The following is a 21573-nucleotide window of genomic DNA, read 5'->3' as shown; positions in this document are numbered from 1 at the left end:
TGACTCATCACTGGCAGCTCTGATAGTGAGGTCGTTTGCCCTCACTTCAACTGGATTCACAGAAAACAGACATTTGGATACCGTGGTGTTAACATTGACAAACATTGAGCTGCTAGTGGCTAAGCTGGTGTTGAAAGATCACATTTGTACCACCTAAAAACGACAGAAAGCATCAATGTGTGTTTCTGACTGATCCCATTCGATAACATGGAGGAGGTGGGGTTTCAAACTGCATCTGTGGTGGCAGAGTAAACAGGAATGGGGGCCAAGCAGGTCATTTCTGCCCTGAGGACTTATAAATGGTTAATGCAGCCATGGGAAAACACATTGACTTGTATCTACAACATGATTTCCCGACTGCACTGTAGTTTAATTTGAATTGAGTGGAGGATTCACATCAAATCGGAAATCATCAGGGACGTGTTTTCTGTTTTCAGCCGACTGAAGCCGGAGTTCATCGGCCAATCAGAGACGACGCCTCAATTAACCTGAGCGGTTTTCTTTTCTGCCCCATCGCAGCAAGAAGACAGTGAAGAGTCTTCTCTCTTCTCTGTTTGTTCAGCTCAAAACCAACTGAAGCTCCTTTTAGATGTTTGGAATTTTGCAGAAAACGAACAAGCTTTTTTTTTTTAAATATACATGTCTGCCTCGGACAAGCCTCCTGCTCTGCCCGAGCGTGAGTAACGACTCGGAGCAGCGAAGCATTTCTCGCAAATTGCCCCGGCCGTCCTCGCTGAATGATGCAGCATCACACTCCTGCAGCAGCTCATGAGTTTCAGTCTCTACACCAAGTCATTTGAAATCAACATGTTTGCAGCCAGCGCTCATGAAAGCTCTTCATAAATAATAAATTGCTCTCTACCTGAGTTGACCCCGGTGTCCCTGACGGTTGCGCTCGCTCGCTGCAGCTCTGACTGTTGACCTTGCCCCCCCCCCCCCCCCAAAAAAAAAATCATTTACATTAAAGTGCTTCTTCTCATAATCACACTCGTCCACTGTCACTTCAAACCACCTGGTGTAAATAATGACGTTCACTGAAGGTCTTCTGTTCTGTGGAGATTCCTCATCAGTGCGTTTTGTTGACCCTGAAATGGTTTCAATAAAAAAATGTACTTACTTAAATCATTACTTTTCAATAGTAAGTATATCCATTATTTACACATATATGTATTTCCTATGCGCTGTATATGAAGGCTGAGGTATCTTTGCACATTGAAATATTTAATGTTCATGCAACTCCCTTTAGTCTCTACAATATTTGTTGTCCTTCCTACTGTGTGTCTTTATAAACCCTGTGTTTGTGTAACAATCGCTGCAGTGTTGTTGCTTCTGAAACTCGTCTCCTTCTTGTGGCTCCTTCTTTAAATCAGCTAACTACCTTCAGCCCGATGTGGAGTCTCTTCCTCCAAAGTCCTGAAGCTGAGGCACAAATGTTGACATATTTAAAACGCCATCGGAAAAGTCCCAAAAAAAGGAACATTAATTAGAATGACTCCTTATCTCGCTCTGTCCTCGTTCTCAGCCCGAATGAAACTCTCACTGTGACAGTTATTTTGCTTTTACTGCACGTGATGTTATTCTTTGTTCATTATTTAAATTTTTAAAAGTCGTTATCTCTTCTAGATCTGGTGTCCAGGAGATGCCTTCATGCTTAATTGAGGAGAAAAGTTTGAATTTCTTTGGATTCCAGATGTGACACAACGTCCACACTCGACTTAATCTGAGGAATTGTTCTTTTTTTAATTCCTAAAGATCGTGATAGACGTCTGATGACTCCAGTGTTGCCGTCAAACACACAATCACACACACGAGGCGATACAACACTCGACTCCCTCTCCCTGTCCTTCAGCCGCACAGCCAAGGTTGTCATGACAACAGAGAGGCTAATCTCCAATGGACGGAGAGAGACAGAGAGAAAGAGAGAGATAGAGAGAGAGAGCAATAGAGAGAGAGAGAGAGAGAGAGAGAGGAAAAGTGCTTACGAGAACGAGGAAGAGAGGCATATTTTGTGTGTGTCTGTGTGTGTGTGTGTGTGTGTGTGTGTGTGCATTCCATCTCAATTTAACCACATTACTGGCTACATTTTTGTCAGAGGGATTATTATTACAGCAACATACAGGAAGCCAATTTAAATTTATATACATTTACATTGCACTCTCTCCATCCCTCTGCTCATCCATCCTTCCCCTTGGAATCCCTCGTTTTCCTCCTCTGACCTTCATCATCCTCCAAAAGAGATCCATATTTTATTGCCCCTCATGACTTCCTTCTCCTTAAAACCCCTAAGCATATTCCACATTTCTTTTTCTTCTTCCCCTATTCAAGTGGTAAATCAAGTTTTCTCCTTTTCATGCTTCTGCAGATCAAAACTTCCCCTTTTCCATCCAACAACAATTCCTAAATCTTCCACTCATCCTCCCTGCTGTCGATCTCTTTATCCTTTTGAACCAATTCAGCCTGAATCGTCTTTTCTATCTTTGTCCCACACACACACACACAAGGATGCACAAGCGAAACACACACAAACCCACTCTTTCATCCAGTTCCTAAATCCGTCCTAATTCCATCCCTCTTTCTCTCTCAGCCCCTCAGCTTTCCATCTACTTTGGCTCCCTCCTTCCTCTCTCTTTCTCTCTTATTCTCTTTCTCTCTCACAAACACACTTACACACACTGACCATCAAAGTTTCTCACATTCCTAGATCCCTGTATGTGTGATCCCTTCTTGCCTTGTGGGGATCACACACAGTCACACAAACACACACATACACATATGTTACGGATGATTAGTCTGGCAGAGCCACAGGGCAATCAGCCCACTGGAGGGGATGATGGAGGGATGGATGGAGAGGGTGCAGAGGGATGGAGGGGGATAATGCTTGGAAGAAAGGATGATGATTGATTGAGAGATGATTGGCAGAAGGTGGAAATCTCATTTCCCCTCTTGCAGATGGAGAAAAAAATAGTTGTTTTATTTCCCCCCCATTAGAAAACAATCACTGTTTAGCTTTTACAGCAGCAGTGGGTGAGACCCAACCGCACATGTGCGTGCACGAGCCGGCGTGCAGATGTGCACTTGGGAGGAGAGAAAGAGAGACAGGAGAGAGAGTGGGGTGAACGGGGAAAGGAGAGATGTGAGAGAGAGAGAGAGAGAGAGAGAGAGAGAGAGAGAGAGAGAGAGAGAGGGGGGGGAAAGGAGAGGAGAGAGGGGAGAGCAGGAGAGAGAGAGAAGAGAGAGCGAGAGGAAAGGAGAGGAAAGGAGAGGAGAGAGGGGAGAGGGGAGAGCGAGTAAGAGAGTGTAAGAGAGGAAAGGGGAGAGAGAGTAAGAGAGGAGAGGAGAGGAGAGAGAGAGAGTCAGAGAGTGAGAGAGAGACAGAGAGAGAGGAGAGGAGAGAGTCAGAGAGTTAGAGAGAGTCAGAGAGTGAGAGAGAGAGGGAGAGAGAGAGGCAGGGAGGGAGAGAGAGAGAGAGAGAGAGAGAGAGCGAGAGGGGGGCTGCAGAGAGACAGCGCTGCAGAAAGGAGGAGCGGGTGAGCGGCTGCAGGTGAATCCGGGAACCTGCGACCTGGGAGCGGGTGGACTGAGAGGTGGGAGTCGGGGGGTCTCTGGTTACGCACGGGTCGTGGTGGGGGGGTAGCGCGGTGTCCAGTGCGCGCACAAACCAACACACGCGTCTTGAGAGCATCGGGAGATGCATTACGTCATAGCCTCCCGTCGCCCTAGATGACCGCGCGCGCAGGACGGGACGATGCGGGGCTGCGGGACTAGAACGCAAACCGATTCCGCTGCTGCCCACGAGCGTCCGGTGGCGGAGCCTCGACCGGACGCAGAAGAAGCGGAGCCGCCTTCGCGCGGCTGCCGGCTCTGATGGCTCCTCGCGCCCCGGGCGAGCAAGAGTCACAGCAGTCGCCGCAGCGCGTGAGCAGGGAGCTGGGCAGCGGGTTTGAGGGAAGTGACGTGGTGTCCGCACCCCGCGAGAAAGCACCACGGTGCGGTTGTCGTGCGTTTCGCAGGAGGGCAGGAGCGGGAAGGGGAACATGGCCGCGCAGTCGGACGGCGGCAAAGCCGGGGTCGGCGGCGGTTTCGCGCAGCTGTACGATGTTGACGGCGAGGAGCCGATGGACTCCGCCGCGATCCACATCTGCCAGTGCTGCCGCACCTCCGCCTGCTACTGGGGCTGCCGCTCCGCCTGCCTCGGCTCCTTGCTCGGCGGGGGCCAGCCCCCCGGAGGGCTCGGGATCCGGGAGACTCACTGCCCGCCCCGGGAGCAGCTGTGGCTGGACTGCCTCTGGATCATCCTGGCCCTCCTCGTCTTCTTCTGGGACGTTGGCACGGACCTGTGCCTGGCGGCGGACTACTACCGCCGGCAGGACTACCTCTGGTTCGGCCTCACTCTCTTCTTCGTGCTGGTGCCTTCGGTGCTGGTCCAGACCCTGAGCTTCCGCTGGTTCGTGCAGGACTACACCGGCGGGGGGCTCGGGGAGGTGGAGGGGCTGAGCAAGCGGGGCGCGGTGGCTCTGGGGTGCCTGTACCCCGGCAGGGACCGCCTGCAGCTGGCCACCATCTGGCTGTGGCAGGTCATCATACACATCCTCCAGCTGGGACAAGTGTGGAGGTAGGGGGGGCACAACTACACACACCTGAACCTCACCTAGCACCACACTCCCTTTACACACACACACACACTTTCCCCTCACACACAAACACAAACACACACTCTTCATGCTGCTGGCGGGGGGGGAATGTGTGTCTGCCCAATGTGAGCAGAGGAGGAGAAGGGCTGCTTCATCCTGACAGCCAGGAGAGGAGGAGAGAGGGATGACCTCCCCAGCACTTCACACACTATCTGGGACTGACACACAGACACTGAGGAGGACAGACACACACACAAACACACACAGACACACACATCTATGACTGAGATTGTGACAGGTGATGTCACTCTAACTCTTTATGTTCAGCTCTATGTGTTAAAGGTAAAGTTAGTGATGTCAGCACCATGGACAGCGTCTCAATCAGGGATCTGGATGGGGGATTGGGAATCAGTGTGTGTGTGTGTGTGTGTGTGTGTGTGTGTGTGTGTGTGTGTGTGTTCCAGCACCATGGACAGCTTCTAAGTCAATGATCTGGATGTGGATGGAGAACAGAAATCAGTGTGTGTGTGTGTGTGTGTGTGTGTGTGTGTGTGTGTGTGTGTGTATGTGTGTGTGTGTTTGTGTGTGTGTGTGTGTGTGTGTGTGTGTGTGTGTGTGTTCCAGCACCATGGACAGCTTCTAAGTCAATGATCTGGATGTGGATGGAGAACAGAAATCAGTATGTGTGTGTGTGTGTGTGTGTGTGTGTGAGAGAGAGAGAGAGAAACACTGTCAATTTAAGCACCATGCCCAGCATAAAAGGTTTTGGATGGAGGAGTCAGTGGTGTGTGTCTGTGTGTGTGTGTGTGTGTATGTGTGTGGGGGGCGTGTCTGTGTGAGACCGGTGTCATGGCTCTTCCCTTGAGTGTCAGCTCGCATGTAGAGAGTACATGGAGGAAAAGCATCTGCGCTGCTGGCAACACATACCCCCCCCCCCCCCCCCCCTCTCTCTCTCACACACACACAACACACATACAAACACACACACACACACATATACACACAGTTGGACCAGGGAGGGTGCTAATCGTAGTGCTAAAAGCTCTGGCGGGAGAAAACAGAAACACACAGACGCTTCATTCTACTGCGAATTGAGATTCCTTGCCTTCCTCGCTCCCCGTGTGATATATTGTGTGTGTTTGCTTGTGCAGGTGTGTGTAGTGTTACTACATTGCTAGTAGTGAAGGCAGTAGTAGTGTGTGTGCGCTTGCGTCTTCAGCCTCTATACCAAGGACGGTGATTCTGCCTCCCCAGCACTCTCTCCGAGAAGACTCCTTAATGGTGTCCACTTGCCTCTGGGCAGGGATCAGGGAGAGTACAGTGTGTATGTGTGTCTGTGTGTATGTGTGTCTATGTGTGTGTGCGTGTTTACATCCTGCTGTGCCTGCTACACTTATCCCATTGGCCCCTCTGTGGTTGTAGGGTTAAAACATCTCCCATACACACATCTCTCATCTACCTCCATCCACCCCACCCAGTCATCATCATCACCCCCCCCCCCCCCCCCCCCCCTCGGCCTGCAGAATGGATTCTCCCACCTGAAGAAAGTGGAGGTGAAGGGGGGAGGGAGGAGGAGAAGAAGAAGAGGGAGGAGGGAGGTACGGGTGGTGGTGGTGATGATGTCGCAAAGGAAATGGTATATGGCCTGATTGAGACAGATTGCTTAGAGATGGAGCGGCTGTGGAGGAGAGGAGGGGTGAGGATGGAGGAGCAGGAGGAGGATGAGGAGGATGATGAGAAAGAGGGAGAGAGGTTGCACATGCACAGTCGGAGGGAACAGGGGGGGAGGGGAGAGTAAAAAGGAGCAAGAGGAGCGAGGGAAAGAGTGAGAGTGGTGGGGGGAGGAAGAGCTACTGTATTCGGTACACGGGGTTTTCAAACCAAATCCCTCCACGCCGGCACGTTTAGAGGCCGTCAGGTTCGCCTGCCACGCCGCACGGGGGGGATTCAACCCTCCTCTCGAACGCCACTTCCTGTTCCCACGATTAAAAAACGCCACACAAAACGTGCTGCTTGTTTACCCTTCATCGTTCCCCAGTCAAGGACAAACAGCAGTTTGGCCTTTCCCTCGCTTTAAAGCTGCAAAATCCATGAAACCAGCTCTAAACGGCTCCTACATGCACGTGTAAGCGCTTTTCCTACGGATGCTGCATTATTTATGAAATGTGAATTAAGCTGGTATGTTTCAAGGCAGATGGCGGTAATGGGCGTACATACAGAAACATGCATAATGTAGGAGCGCAGGAACGCACGCACTCGATGACACCCAGGAAGGCACGTACATGGAGACCTCCACTGTACAGTAGTGATGCACACACTGGGGGAGGAGGAGGAGGATTTTCATTTCGAGCAAATGCGCACACACACACACAAATCCACACACACATACACACACATATGCACACACCTTCTCTGCAAAAGCCCTCGGGCACTTTTAATTGAAAGCGCTGCCCACATCCCACCCACGTGTGCTGTACTTCTAGAGATCCACTCAGTATGTATGGATCAGAATCTTCTCACGGCTGTTTGCTCACCAAGCGTTTCTTTATTAATAGAACCTGGATGTATTTAAAATGGAAGCAGAGTATGGTTTTAATTATAGGTTTTAGATTTGGTTGTATTTTGATCAAATAAAGCAAAGGAGAGCGAGAAGAGTGAGAACTAAAGTCAATGTCATCAAATGTATCATCAAGCAAACAGTTTATCTTCCTGTTACTGAACTATTTGCATTTTTGATTGATAATTTTCATTATTCATTATTTACCTGATAGATCTTTGTTAGAAAATGATCTTTATATATCATTTGAGAAGCAGGAACCAGGAAATATTTGATAGTTTGTGTAAATTACTGTAAAATAACTGCATTTTCTATCCACTGACAAATTGATATGAGCCTGAAAAGTGTCACTGAGGATGAAACAGTAGGATTGAGTATCTGTCCTCAACCCCCCCCCCCCCCTCTGACCCCGTACAGGTACATCAGGACGCTCTACCTGGGCATCATGTCCCGTCGGCAGAAGGAGTACCAGCGGCGGTGGTACTGGGCCATGATGTTCGAGTACGCGGACGTCAACATGCTGCGGCTGCTCGAGACCTTCCTGGAGTCGGCGCCTCAGCTGGTCCTGCAGCTGTGCATCATGATCCAGGAGAACCGGGCCGAGACGCTGCAGTGTAGGTGGAGCCCGGCGCCCCCCCCCCCCCCTGCCACATCGACAAACACAACACCCACAGAGCGCACACAAATAAACAGCTGCACAAGCAGTAATTAGCAATTTGCACACATTGGGTCTCAGTCGTGTGTGGCTGCAGACGGAGCGGCTGTGGGTTCTCGCACAGCGGTGGTTGCTCAGGTAGTCGAACACAATCAGAAGTGATCGAGGGATGTGCTCAGCAAAGTCCATCAGCCTCCTCCTTATTCATGCAGGCGATGCATCAGGCTGCCACCCACTGGTGTTATTCATCCCCATCAGTGGAGGTTCGGGACTCCTTCTAATCCAATGCTAATATGTGACTAGTGCAGGGGGTGGATGCACACAGGAGCTGGGACACTTTATTTTAGACTCACACAGTTATGTGTCACACTCTGCCTCTTACTTAGAGCTCAAATCATCACACCCCCCCCCTCCCCAATGACTCAATATATATTTTGGAACCTTGGAATCATGACTCGACTTTGCTCCGATTGATTGACCCCTGAAAAAAAAAGAAGAAGCCTGTTAATCATCCGCCTCTGCTCTCTGTTTTTAAACCGTCCTCTTGTGACCCTGCTCCGTCTCTGTAGGCATCTCCTCCCTGGCTTCCCTCCTGTCCCTCGCCTGGGTGCTGGCCTCCTACCACAAGCTCCTGCGCGACTCTCGTGACGACCAGCGCGGCATGAGCTACCGCGGGGCGCTGCTGCACCTCTTCTGGCGCCTCTTCACCATCTCGTCCCGCGTCCTCTCGCTCGCCCTCTTCGCCTCCCTCTTCCACATCTACTTCGGCATCTTCGTGGTGCTCCACTGGTGCGCCATGGCCTTCTGGGTGGTGCACGGCGGCACCGACTTCTGCATGTCCAAGTGGGAGGAGGTGCTCTTCAACATGGTGGTGGGCATCGTGTACATCTTCTGCTGGTTCAACGTGAAGGAGGGCCAGACGCGGCACAGGATGGTGGCGTACTACACGGTGGTGTTGGCGGAGAACACCATCCTCACTGGGCTGTGGTGAGTCCAAAGAGAATCTGAGACAAACCAGTTTGTGTAGTTTTTTTCCAAAATTCTGTTCTTCTCAGGTGCTTAAAGAAACTCAGCTTTTTATAAACACACAACAGAGTGTATAAAGAGTACACACACACACAAAGGAGTTTTAACCCTTGTGTCCCAACACCCTGCAGGTACGCCTACAGGGACCCGGTGCTGACCGACTCCTACGCCTTCACCGCACTGTGCAGCGTCTACCTGACGTTCGCCGGGGGGGTCCTGGTCATGATGCTGTACTACGGCTTCCTCCACCCGGCCACCTCCCACATGCAGCCGAGCCCCGCCTCCACCTGCTGTGCCCAGCTGCTCTGGGGTCTCCCTCTGCCCCCGTCGGCCCCGCCCACCGCCCCGCCCACCCCAGCCCACATGACCAAGTCCCCGTCGGAGGAGGACGTGGCCGAGTCGTGTCTTCCCGTGTTCCAGGTGAGGTCGGCCCCCCCCACGTCCAAGCCAGGAGGGCCGCTCATAAAGATCGACATGCCGAGGAAGCGCTACCCGGCGTGGGACGCCCACTACGTGGACAGGCGCCTGCGGAGGACTATAAACATCCTGCAGTACATAACGCCAGCTGCCGTGGGCATCCGCTACCGTGATGGACCCCTACTGTATGAACTGTTACAGTACGAGTCCTCACTCTGACACACACACACACACACACATATACACACAAGCACATGTGCCACCATGAAAAGATGTTTGTATACATAGATGTTCAGATTTAGAGAAGATATCTAAAAACACACACAAGGGCGCACTTGGTATAAGCACACAGACACCAAAGCAATCGGACACACTCACACTTTCCTGACACACAGACACACACACACACACACACTCCTCGTGGGGCCACAACTCAACAAGCTGCTTCAGCGCGAGTCCATCTCTTCCTCTCTCCATCCCTCCGTCTCTGATGGCTCTTTCTCTGGCGTCGTTTCTTTTGATTTCGCACGTCTACGCTCAGCTGTGAAGAAAACAACAACAACAACAAAATAAATGTCAAAGCGAGCTCAGTTTCCGTCGGAGTCTCTGACCCCTGCATGCCGTTTGTGTTGCGTCGCTCACACTCTTCACGGGTTTCGGTAAAATAAAAAAGACGTGACGAAGAAAAGACCAAACGTCACTTTTCAGTAAAAGGAGTTTGTGAACGTGTTGTCGTTAGTCTAGTCAAAAGGTGGTGTATATATTTTCTATGTAGAGAAGGGAGGCTTCTTACGTACCGTCATGTTGTTGTCGACTGCGAACAAAGCAGTGGAACTCGTTGTGTTTTGATAAAGTTACTGATAATGATCGGATGAGACAAGAGGATTGTTAGAAACCTAACGATACAGCGAGCTAAAGCTTCTCTATAGGTTTGGCAGAGTTTGATAAGATTGATACCGGTTTAATGTGTGTACTCTAACTATGGAGCTAGAGCCCAAAACATTGGCCATTGAACATTAAAAACACCTAAAAGTAATTAAGGTGACGCTGCTTTCTGCACGTGTACCCCAAAAGGAAAAGTGCTCACCTGTTTGGACGATGGCCGAACTGAGAGAAATCCAGGTTTTCACCAGAGAGAGCGAATCTGAGACTAATTCTTTCTGATCTCTGTCTGCTACATTTTCCCGTGTGTGATTTCCTCATCACGTCGGTCCCATGGTCACACGGTGCTGCCATGAAGCTGATGAAGAACAGTTCTGTGCTTCACTTTGCCGCGGCCCTCCCGATGACTTGTCTCCTCTTTGTACCGCGTCCAGCGTCGCGTCCAGCGTCGCCTCCTCCGAAGCCGCCCACGGCTGAGCTGTGATGCCTGTTGTTTATTTTTCTGTTTGTTTATCCCTGTAATCCAAGCTGTTACATTGGCAGGCGAGTTAATCAGTCATCAGCCCGTCGGCGGGGAGCGTCGCTCTGGAGATCTCGCGCCGGGATCGAGCCGCCTTCATGCAGCTTGGCGGCGAGGGGGGTCGAGAGGCTTGGAAAGTGGTGAAAGAGGCGTTCGATGCTTCACAACAAGCGGTAGAGCAGGTGAAACCCGGCCAGGAGCCATTTCAGATACTCTTATGCTCTTATTCCAAGAGGACTGAGCAGGTGGAGGAGAAGAGTGGATGAATTGTGTTAAAAGGGGTAGTTCAACATATTGTGTTGAGTTTCTTGTCCAGATTGGTCAGATAACACATTTCTCCAGGTGGAGAGCAGGCTGAGAGCTGCTTTTAGGGCAGAAAATTATATCTTGATTGGAATCCCTCCTTTTTCAGCTGCTAATGTCCAAGGATTTGCTGATTTAGAGTTATCGGAATGATACAATTCAAATGTTTGTAGATGTCACCTTCAAATAGACTTTCTGATGGTTCCAATTAGGGTAGCCTAAGAAAACAGAAAGTATGGTCAACCCTTAACAGTGGGAACCAGCTGATATCTAACAGAGTCAAGGAAACAGGCACAAAAATGTTGAAATATCCCTTTAAACCCCAATATGACCAAGGAGCGAGCTTACATCACTTTTTCCCGCGGTGCTAGTTGATTTAAAAACGAATGAAAGACAAATGACTCGCTGCAGACTGGCAAGTAGCTTTAGTGCGAAGCAGCAGCAGCAGTGTTCATATGGTGCAACGCGCTCGAGCTCAAGAGTCGATCGGCTGCTAATCCCACTTCATATGGTGCAAATATAAAAAAAACACACATGTTCTTATGGTGCAACAAGGGCAGATTGTCTCTTTGAATTGAGTACTGCCTTCAGTTATCGGCCAAGGCTGTGCCAAAGGCTCCGTCCAAACGGACAACTGCTCTTCCTCTCCTGCAGAAGCTATGCAAGTCTCCGACGCAGGGAGATGTGCTTAGTGTACATGCTCACACACACACACACACACACACAAACACACTGATACACACACAGGGTTTTCTTCCGCAGCAGCGAGATATGCTTAGTACACACACACACAATTAGAAGTAGTGTAACAACATGGGAGATGTCCCTACCTCACCTCTGACGCACACACACTGACACACTGATGTCCAATAATCCCTCACCCCTTTATAATTTGGGAACAATATTCATATGGTGCTATTGAGTCAAGCTGGGTGGTTTTTGTATAGTTGTGGTTACAGTGGTGTGAAGAATTTAGCCAAATATGTTTAGAAAAAGTGTGTGAAGAGCGTTTCACATTAGGATTGATCGAATGGTGTAATTCAATCAATCCGACTCCTCGTGTGGAGAGTGTACGTAAAAAAACAGCAACACCTTCCGTCCCCGTGGAAAAAAGCAACAATGCCTTAACCGCTCGACACAAAGTGGAGCTGGGTTATTTCCTATGATGGCTATGTGCACAAACATCGGGATGGTGGCGATTGCTTTAGGTGCACACTCTAAACTGGACGTGGGTTCAGGGTGTTGGAGCACAGACGAGGGTAACAGTGTACCGTGTGAGCTCCTCGTCCTAAAAGCCGATCACGTGCCATTTAGAGAACACAATCGGGCCTTTTCCGTTCGTAATCGTGAATTTCTTGCATGAATGTTCTAGATTTGAGGGCCAACGTGCCCCTGTAGGAAAAAAAAAGGTTACTGCAGAGGTTTGAAGAGTCATAACTTCATATGTGCTTCTGTGTTGTTAGAGGGAGATTAATGCTGAGCTCCGAGAGCAGCTGTCCCACCCACATTTCCCCCGGCGCTGACCCCTCACCCCGCCCCCTTCGCACCTCGAGCTCCAGCCAATCAGAGATCAGGTTTAACACAGCCAAATCAGGTTTGACACAACCAAAAAACAATACACAGTTCCTTCTTTGTAGGGAACCAATCACGTGTGGCGCTCAGACTCGACTGTAGCCTCAGAAACTGCAGGTGTCATCCCCATTTTTGATTCAGGTTCCATCCAATCCATGAATCCAGACTCTACAGTCGAGTCCGCACACTACACATGATGAGTTTCTTCTCTTTACTCAAAGACAAACAAACAACCGCAGCCTTAACCCGGCCCACTCTGGAGGAAACGAGGATCCAGTCAGTTGTTGTATGGCCACACATCCGCAGCTATGCAAGGTTGCAGGCAAGAAAAGCTCTGGGCTTGGAAAACCTTTTCAAATAGATACCACATCACTGTACTCCTGTTTGTGTCATGACTTTCAGCCTTTGGAGGTGGTTCAAGTGTTAATGTGCAACCATGGAACCATTGGTTTAACTTCTTTGTAGGTTTTTTTATATGTTTATGTTCATTTTTATGCTTTCAATTTATTCTTTTTTCTCCATCAAGCTTGTTGATGGGATCAAATTAGTCAGAAAACCGTGTAATGCTTCTTGACCTTGGAGTCCAGAGGTCAAGATTCACGATGGACGCAACCTCCCGACTGAGAAATGTGCATCTGATGGACAGGATCAACACAAAAGTTATATTATCAGGGTCTGCAAAGCATATGAGGCCTGTAGTTAGGATGTGTGTGTGTGTGTGTGTGTGAGAACATGTGTGTGTGAATGTTGTGTCTGTATCAGTGATGCTTCATATGCGTTTTCTTTAGCCAAAGTTTTAGTTGCTTGGTCCAGAGCTGCGAGAGGAGCATCGTCACTCATCTTGGTTTCGCAGAACTCAAGGCCAGACGCTGATTCGGATCTCAGACCAGTTTCAACCAGATCTGAGTTCAACTGCAATGGAAATCCTGACATTTGGTTTGGCACAAATACAAAAATTCTGTTACTGAAGCCGATTTTCCGTGGTTCGACTCAGATCTGGACACTGAAAGCACAGAGCCGGGTCAAACCTGTAAGATTTACCATGAGCTTTTATTTTGTCACTATGTTCTTCAGCTTGAGAAAAAACGAAAAAAAAGTAGCGCTAGAGAATTCGATGTGCAAAAGTAGCTTTGATTTTCTGTAGTTGGCCTTTTGATTGTAAATACCTTAGTCTGCAAATCCTCCTATGTTCCATGAGTTGGCGTTGATGGCTCGTTCAAATGTACCGATAGTAAATGTTCTTTATAAATAACCCAGAATGTACGATGAGGAGAAAAATACGGCTTGACTGGAAACTGTGTTTTCGTAGGAGTCTGTGCCATCGTGTTGTCCTGAGTATAAGCACACCGATATTACATGGTTAGGCAGGATGAAGTTTTGGGAGGTGATCTGCCAGACGGCCATCTGAAGAGAAACTATCCCTTAAAGAATAATTGGTTTTAAGTTTAATTAAACAAGGAAAGTACAAAGAACTTTTAAAGATCTTTAAAACTCTCAAATTGACATGTTACATCTAATTGGTGAAATTTGTACTAAAATTTGACTTATTCCCTTCGCCCCTCCGCTAATATTTATATTTCAAGGTTGTGAGCTCCCGAAAATGAAATCCCATTGGCTGTTTGTCAGCGGCTGTCTGGCTCACACCTCCTGGCTTCACGACAGAAACCATGGCTGTCGTCATCAACCGTGTTCAAACCGCTCCTGCGTCAGCTCATTAAAACAAATACAAAACAAAAACCCACCATTCAGGAATCGTCTGCTCACTGGAGAGATTCTCAAATTCACACCGAATGTTTTTTCCGACCAACCGTAAACCGGCTGAAACCAGAAGCTCTGACGTCTCTGGTTCGTGTTTTCTGTGTCTACGACCGTGTTCAAGGATTCTGGGGAAGAGTTGAATGATATTTTCAGAGGCTCCAGGCAGCCGGCGTTAGGAAATACGTTATTTTTGTTACAATACCTCCTGAAAAATAAAGTCTATTTATCTGTGAAGAGACAAAGATTTACAGTGATACAGTAACTACATAGAAATGATGACAGATTTTAAATGATATAAAAACAGATATAAATGGAAAACATGTACAGTCCATTTGGTTTTGAACATGATACAGAGATGTTCGTGTCTGTATTGAGTTTGATTTTATATATTTACCATTTTATTACATTGTAACATTGTGACTGCTATGGAGAAAAAAAAAAATATATATAAAGGAATATAAATTACTTTTCCAAACGCGTGTCGATCTTTCTTTCCATTTATTCCTACGTTGCTTCAAGTAACCAAACAGGAAGTCCAGACTTTTGATGAGATTTATTTGTCTTTGAAAATGTCTTTGAAACTACAGACAGAAATTGCATAGTTCAGTTTAACTTCCCAACCCAGGGAAACAGTAACTTTAATGATCCAACATGATAGATATGATACTTTTGAGACTCTGAGCCTCTTTTTGACAATCGAGGTGTAAAAATGAGCAACAATAGAACATGGAAAGAGTTTAGACGTGGACTTTCTTCCCTTAGTTTCAGTTGAATGATGATGTTTCACACACACACATAAAAATCCCTAAACACTGTGTGGTCGGAAGCATGTGTTGTTCTGTAGTGTCGCTGTTGTCAACAACTCCTATAAAAGACCAAAACCAACAATGTGTTAGTCTTTCGGTCTCAGGCCGAGTAATGGGGCCATATTGATATTAAAAGTTTGACTTTATTCTTATTTTATTTCCCTTTAATTCGACCTAACACACAAAACACAAAGTAATGTCCTTTAGATTTGAGTAAATGTGAGTGAACAGTGTATTTGTATTTCTCTTTTAAAGAGGTTTGTACTTAATAAGAAGGAATACTTCCATCATCAAGTACTGCAAACAGGATTTTTACCTATTATACTATAATTTAATAAAAATAAGAAATAAATTATGATTTCAGATTGTATCAGTTTCCAAAATAAAACAGCTACAGTTCAAAATAAAATCTAAATAAACACAATCATAAGAACGTCTACATCTGTGAGGGAGTTTTCTCATTGCACAAGAAAATTTGTGACAGGCTCCCTCTTCTGACAAAATAGCTACACTACACTTTACATAAAAAATCTCATAAAATGAAGGTAACCTCAGTTCCCGCAGAAATATATTAAATAAATCTCTTAAAATCAGTAGCGTCTAAAATATCTAAAAAGAGTTTTCCTCAGAACAACCCTGGTTCCCCGTCACAGGTTCAAGTCTCTCGTAAAATGATTTTTTTCTTACAGCAGTAACATTATGAAAAATTATAGAACCACCACTAGTGTTCACTATTATGTCTTACAGCTGTTTGTACAACTTCACGTCCGGGGGCGTTGGCACAAACATCCCCTCAGAAAGATTTCTACTAAGGAGTCATGGAGACTCAGAACTTGCTGGTTTGTTGTGACCTACTCTTTAAAAGGGGTCCGATCCAAAATATGGAAAATTACCAATCACATGGTACATATACATAAAATATATAAATATCTCCTGGACGGAATGGACGTGATATCAATAAGCCTAATCATAAAGTTTAGTCTCCTTTAGGACATGACGTGATTATAAAAAGGCTATTATAACTATAAAGGAATCAGGAATAGCCCATATAAAAGTGGCTTATAAGTAGTACTAACTTAGTACTTGCCTAAAATTACTACTTTTAGTAGTACAAAAACAGTGCTCTTTAAAACAGGGCTACAAATGCTGATACTCTCTGTTTATTTGCTGGTTAATTTAATACTTAATGTATTTGAAATTAAAAGAATCAAAGCATCTGTACCTGGGATATTTTGGCTTCATTTTTGTACAGAAATGTGAAAGTGGTGGTCGTCCATCTTTAATTAAAGTCTACTGACAGTGCAGGCCAAGACACATACATGTGGTTTGAAGTTTAAAGGATAAATTCTTTAAAATTTGGTCAGTAGTAAAAACTCTTGGTACATGGATGCTTTCTGAATACAGCCCGTGAGTCAGTAGGTCTGAAGGCTTCATAAACAGCAGCTCCTTCTACTGCATGTTTGTGTGTGCACATTCATGCAGTGCACCCATGCCAGTGTGAAATCTAGGGCGGCGGCCTGAGTGGGTTAAGTGCAAGTACCTATTGGAGCTCAACTAGGTGACCGGGTCTGACTGTCGTACTCAAACAGGAGTTCTTCATCGTCGTCCATCTTCAGCAACTGGAAAGCTCTGGAGCGCGACTGCCGGTGGATTCGCCGCCACCTGAAAAGAACTGAAGAGACGAGTCCTGTTAGTTTGTTGATCAGTTAATGATACTCCGATCATTCTTTCATAGTTCAAATGAAGAAACAAATGAGCCCTGCGTGGAGTCCCCCAGGGCTCGATTCTGGGTCCCCTTTTTATTTAATATCTTAATGCTCACTCTGGGGTTTGCATTATGCATTGATATATAAAATATTAACTTACAAAAAACTATGGCGAGGACCAGTAAGATGCCCAGCACCAGGCTGATCCCCAGGGAGATGTTCCCACAGGCCTCGGCAGCCAGCAGGCAGCGAGCCTGGCTCAGGCTGCCGTTGTTGGGCCGGGGGGGCACCGACAGCAGATGGCACATGAGAGGGTAAATGTCCACGCTCCTTAAATTGCTGATTCGATAACCTTCACGGAAGCTGGGCCCCACCGCTGCCATGAAGGGGTGCATGCTGGGTAGGGAGTTGTCGTAGCCGTGATCGCCCACTGAGGGAGAGAAGAGGAGTAGGTAGTGGGTGGGGCTACAGTCTCTTTGATGTAGATTGGTTTATTAGTAATAACTTCTAAACTAAAGAAAAGTACATCTTCCAGGATGACTACAATCAATGAGACATGTTGTCCAACTAGATTAAGGACACATAGATCTGCAGACACCCAATGTATTTGTCTACTTATCAACTTAAAAATAACTTGATATCTTATATCCTACTAACATTCCCACTAGAGGAACCTGTTATCTTTCAGCCAAACATTACCTGAGGTGTCCAGATGATTTAACTTCTAAATATTAAACATATATGAACCCATTCATTTGTTTTTTCCGTCCTGAAGGTTTTTCCTGTCAAACAGTAGCACTGGATTATTCAGTTGTGATTTGTAGAACTTCCAGTGTAATGGAAAACAAAGTTGATGCAGCCTGGGACAGACACACACAAACGTCTATTGATTAAAGATGTAATAACACATAACGTAGAGACCTACTTTTGGACAGCGTGTTCCCTCGCTGCACGATGGTCCAGCCTTCATCAGCAACCAGTATGATTGGCTGGATACGTTTGTTGTTCCGGTAGTGCAGCCTATCAGGGATGTCCCTCTTCAGATAGGCTGTCATACTGGGGTGGCACGTACTCAGCCGAGAGAAGATTGTCTTTGGATCTGCTCAGGAACACACGTTTCTGTGAATAGTTCATGAGGAGCCGTGGCATGTCAGCTGATGTGAACCTGGTTACCTTCATGTGGGACGAGGGCTGCCACGGGGGAGCTGTCCACCAGCGTGTACTCGTCCGGGTGGATGCAGTCGTCCAGACGTATGATGCGCTCGGTCGACAGCTGAGTCATGCCGTGGTCGCTGGTGATTATGACGTTGATTCGACCCCAGAGGCCGGTGGACTTCAGCTTCGACACCAGCAGGCCGATGTTGTCGTCAACCTGTCAAACCAATCTTTGAGTCAAAGGAGTTCAGCTCAAATTTAAAGAACCATCAAAGGTGATAAGACACGCTTACTATATGTCACTATTCCATTTTCACTGAGACTTTATCATCTTAATGTCTCCACAGGCTTATTTGCTGTTCTGATTATATCATGGATGGAAATTCTGCTGCAGCTGTTGCAAGGGATGTGGGTAAACACACAAAACGCACAAGTGCATGTACTATTTTGTACAGGTGCAAAACAATTGTTGGTGATTCTATTTATTTTTTATAATAAACTAATATTGTAGTAACTTAAAAATAAATAAATGTCTCAAAATTGAGTAAAGCTAAACTTAATGTTGTAGCATTGCAGATGCACAGGTTCTATTCTTGTCTGTTCAATAGTTAAGCTGCTATTGTCAATAGTTGCACAGGCGTCACCCGTAATACCACTTAGCTGAAACTTGTGAAAATAACCTAACCTTTAGTTTGCAGTCAGCAAACAAAGGACAGAGCTGAGCGTACAACAAGAGATAATATAAATGCGGATCAAAGCCAGTTTTTAAATGTAATCAAATGACTGTACCTCCTTCAGCACCTGGCTCATGGCAGTGGTGTTGTCTGGGCCGTATGTGTGTCCAGACATGTCCGGCTCCTCCCAGTAGAGAGCTGCGAACTTTACTCCCGGTTCCTGGAGGAAAAGAAATGATCCAAACTGTCAGATTACAGCTGCTGCCTAGTCAGAGACGATTGTTACGGCCTTCAGGACATTGATGAGCAAACGAAAAGAAGTTGAAATGCAGAGTAATGACGATTTAACTAAAGATTTACATGTCACACAGAGCGCGTCTACCTTTCCATTTCCCAGCAGCCACTTTGTCACGTTCCCTATCCGCTGCCGGAACGTCACGTTAGGGTTATAGTGCAGGAAGTGTGTCGCTGTGCGGTTGCTGATGAGAACGTCGGAGCCGGGCCACATCATGGCCGCCGTCTTGTAGCCGGAGTCCAGTGCCGTGATCCACAGGGGCTGAGCTTTGCTCCACCACATCGGGTCCACGCCCTGGCCGGCGTGGAAGTACTTGTGGCTGACGGGGTCGTACATGTGACTGGCCAGGATACCATGGGACTCAGCGTACAGCCCTGTCACCTGGAGGAAAAAACAATGTCAAATATAAATTACATATATATCTGTGGATTCATGCTCCATCTAGGACTTTTAAGTTTTAAGCAGTTTAAGCAGGGTTACCAGGGTGTAGTGGTTGGGAAAGGTCTTGGTGATGAAGACGTTGGTGAGCTGCTCCACCAGGACCCCCTGGCTGTACAGGAGCTTGAGGTTCGGCATGGGGAACCTCTGCAGGTAGTCTGCCCGGAAACCGTCGAACGACACCATCAGCAGCGGCAGAGGCCCCTGCTGAGCCTCGGAGACCGAGGCTGGGAGGCCACACAGGACGACCAGCAGCACCTTCAGTAACATCCTGAGAAGATTTAAACAAAAAACAGGAATCTTGTCATGCCTGCAGCTGGGGGGGGGCTCTGTGTAGGCACTGCTGTACAGTGGTGCAGACCAAAACAAAGGGTTTAGAGTTACCAAAAAAGGAACTAAGACCTGTGGCTACACAACATATACACATGTACACATACAGAATGATGGAGAGATCAAATATTTCTTGGCACTTCCTTAATCTCTTACGCGAGTGAGACTTACTTCACTGTTTCATACGTATTGATGAGAACATTTAAATTCAGTACAACCTCTAATATTCAAACCTGAAGTGTTCACTGTGAATATGTGACGATTTAAAACATGGAGACCAATGTGTAGGTGCAAATAAATGTGATCGCACTAATCAGGTCACACGCACGCACACGGACACACACACACACACACACACACACACACACACACACACACACGACCAGGAAGTGACAGGTGAAAACAAGAAAGACAAGTATACAACAGCTTCTACACAATAACTTAATAACTGAAAGGGACTCATAATATTATAATAATATTAAAAACACATCCCAGACTAAGAATGTGCGACATGAAATTAGCAATAAGAAAGTTTGTGAGTTGCCGTTCTGAGCAGAAACAGCTGATTGAGCCCATGTTAGCATGCTAATGTCAAAGCTAACGTGGCTCCGGGGGGGACAGCCGGTGCCTCGGCGGCGGTGGTCGGCGGGACGCGGTCACCTGTCAGCGTGGACACGGTAGATGTCCTCCTCCTCAATTATGGTGGAAGTTGTCTCACTGCAGCATCATGAATGGACTGCCCCAAAGACACACTCGAAACCACATTATCGCGCTAACTAGCATTAGTCCTGTCAACTTCCGGTCAGGCATTTCAAAATAAACCCCTCTTTGAAACTCGATTTACTTTACTTTAAGATTACCAACATTTATAGTCTGGTTTCTCCCATAAATACCAACTAAGCTCTTCAAGCATAATCAAAATAGATTTTAAAATCTTCAAACTGTTATATTTATGAGTTTTTAAAATACACTGCTTTTATTTTTAGGCATAACCTGTGTGTCTTTTATCTTGTTCCCGCAGACTTGACGTCCCCCTCCGCTGAGGCTGTGACTGGATTGACAGGTGAAGCGACCAATCAGCGTCCAGATAATCAATAAACTTGGCTTGTGAAATGCAGGATGTGTTGGAATGAAAGTTTCACTTACTTGTGTACTTCTGTTGAAAAGAGGCAAATATTTTAACTTTACAGAAGCTGACGATTCTATGTAAATACACAATTAAGTAGCTCAGGGTTGCGTCTTTACATTCAAGTGAAATCACTACAGAAATATGCCAGCTATGACACATTAAATGAGTCTAAATTAGAAATGCATGGCCGAGACAATGGCTGTCAGAGTCAGAGTGCTGCAGGATCGAGTCCTTAAACCTCGAGTTGTGTCAAAAAGTGGAAAACTGACTTTTAGAGCTTGATCATCGCCTCAAAGTTATTAAAACTGATAAAAAAGACTTGGATTGGTTACAATCTCAGACCTGAGATAGAATAATGAATTCATAAGGATGCTTGTCAAGATTTATTTGCTTTATTTTTTTATATCCCACCCATTTATAAATCATGTTAATAGCAGTGTAGGTGAAACAAGCCGTCTACCAGGTTACACTCTAAACTTCTATGGCCGATAATGTGAATCTTGGATTACACTTGCTTTTTGGCAAGCGCTCAGAAAATCGTTGTGCCGCCGGTTATCCAGACGAGGTTCCAAAAGTCTTTGTGGATTGTGTAACTTTAGTTAAGTGTTTTTGTGCGTCCTGAACGAGAGGAGCTGCAGCTGTAATAAATTCACTAAACTCAGTTTAGAACTCCTCATATTTTAAGATTTTCTCGCTGATCATTGAAGATGAACGCTGGT

General features: G+C 46.7%; 2 protein-coding genes across 2 annotated transcripts; one reads left to right on the top strand and one right to left on the bottom strand.

Annotated features, from left to right (window-relative positions):
- The first annotated feature begins 3663 nt into the window (after positions 1 to 3663).
- xkr6a (XK, Kell blood group complex subunit-related family, member 6a) lies at positions 3664 to 10618 on the top strand. Its single transcript, XM_062380540.1, has 4 exons — positions 3664 to 4612; positions 7606 to 7802; positions 8413 to 8830; positions 9001 to 10618. Exons 1-4 carry the CDS (start codon positions 4035 to 4037, stop codon positions 9503 to 9505), a joined length of 1698 nt encoding a protein of 565 aa, XP_062236524.1. The 5' UTR covers positions 3664 to 4034; the 3' UTR covers positions 9506 to 10618.
- A 3544-nt stretch (positions 10619 to 14162) lies between these two features.
- Positions 14163 to 20472, bottom strand: enpp4 (ectonucleotide pyrophosphatase/phosphodiesterase 4). The gene is made up of 8 exons (XM_062380537.1): positions 20386 to 20472; positions 19438 to 19666; positions 19045 to 19338; positions 18778 to 18882; positions 18007 to 18205; positions 17759 to 17932; positions 16994 to 17263; positions 14163 to 16799 (listed from the first exon to the last, which is right to left on the bottom strand). Exons 2-8 carry the CDS (start codon positions 19663 to 19665, stop codon positions 16678 to 16680), a joined length of 1392 nt encoding a protein of 463 aa, XP_062236521.1. The 5' UTR covers position 19666; positions 20386 to 20472; the 3' UTR covers positions 14163 to 16677.
- Between the last annotated feature and the right edge of the window lie 1101 nt (positions 20473 to 21573).

Source organism: Platichthys flesus, chromosome 22 (genome assembly GCF_949316205.1).
Source record: "Platichthys flesus chromosome 22, fPlaFle2.1, whole genome shotgun sequence".
Classification (NCBI taxonomy): domain Eukaryota; kingdom Metazoa; phylum Chordata; class Actinopteri; order Pleuronectiformes; family Pleuronectidae; genus Platichthys; species Platichthys flesus.
The sequence above is the reverse complement of the archived record's forward strand: the minus strand, read 5'-3'. Positions and strand labels throughout refer to the sequence as shown.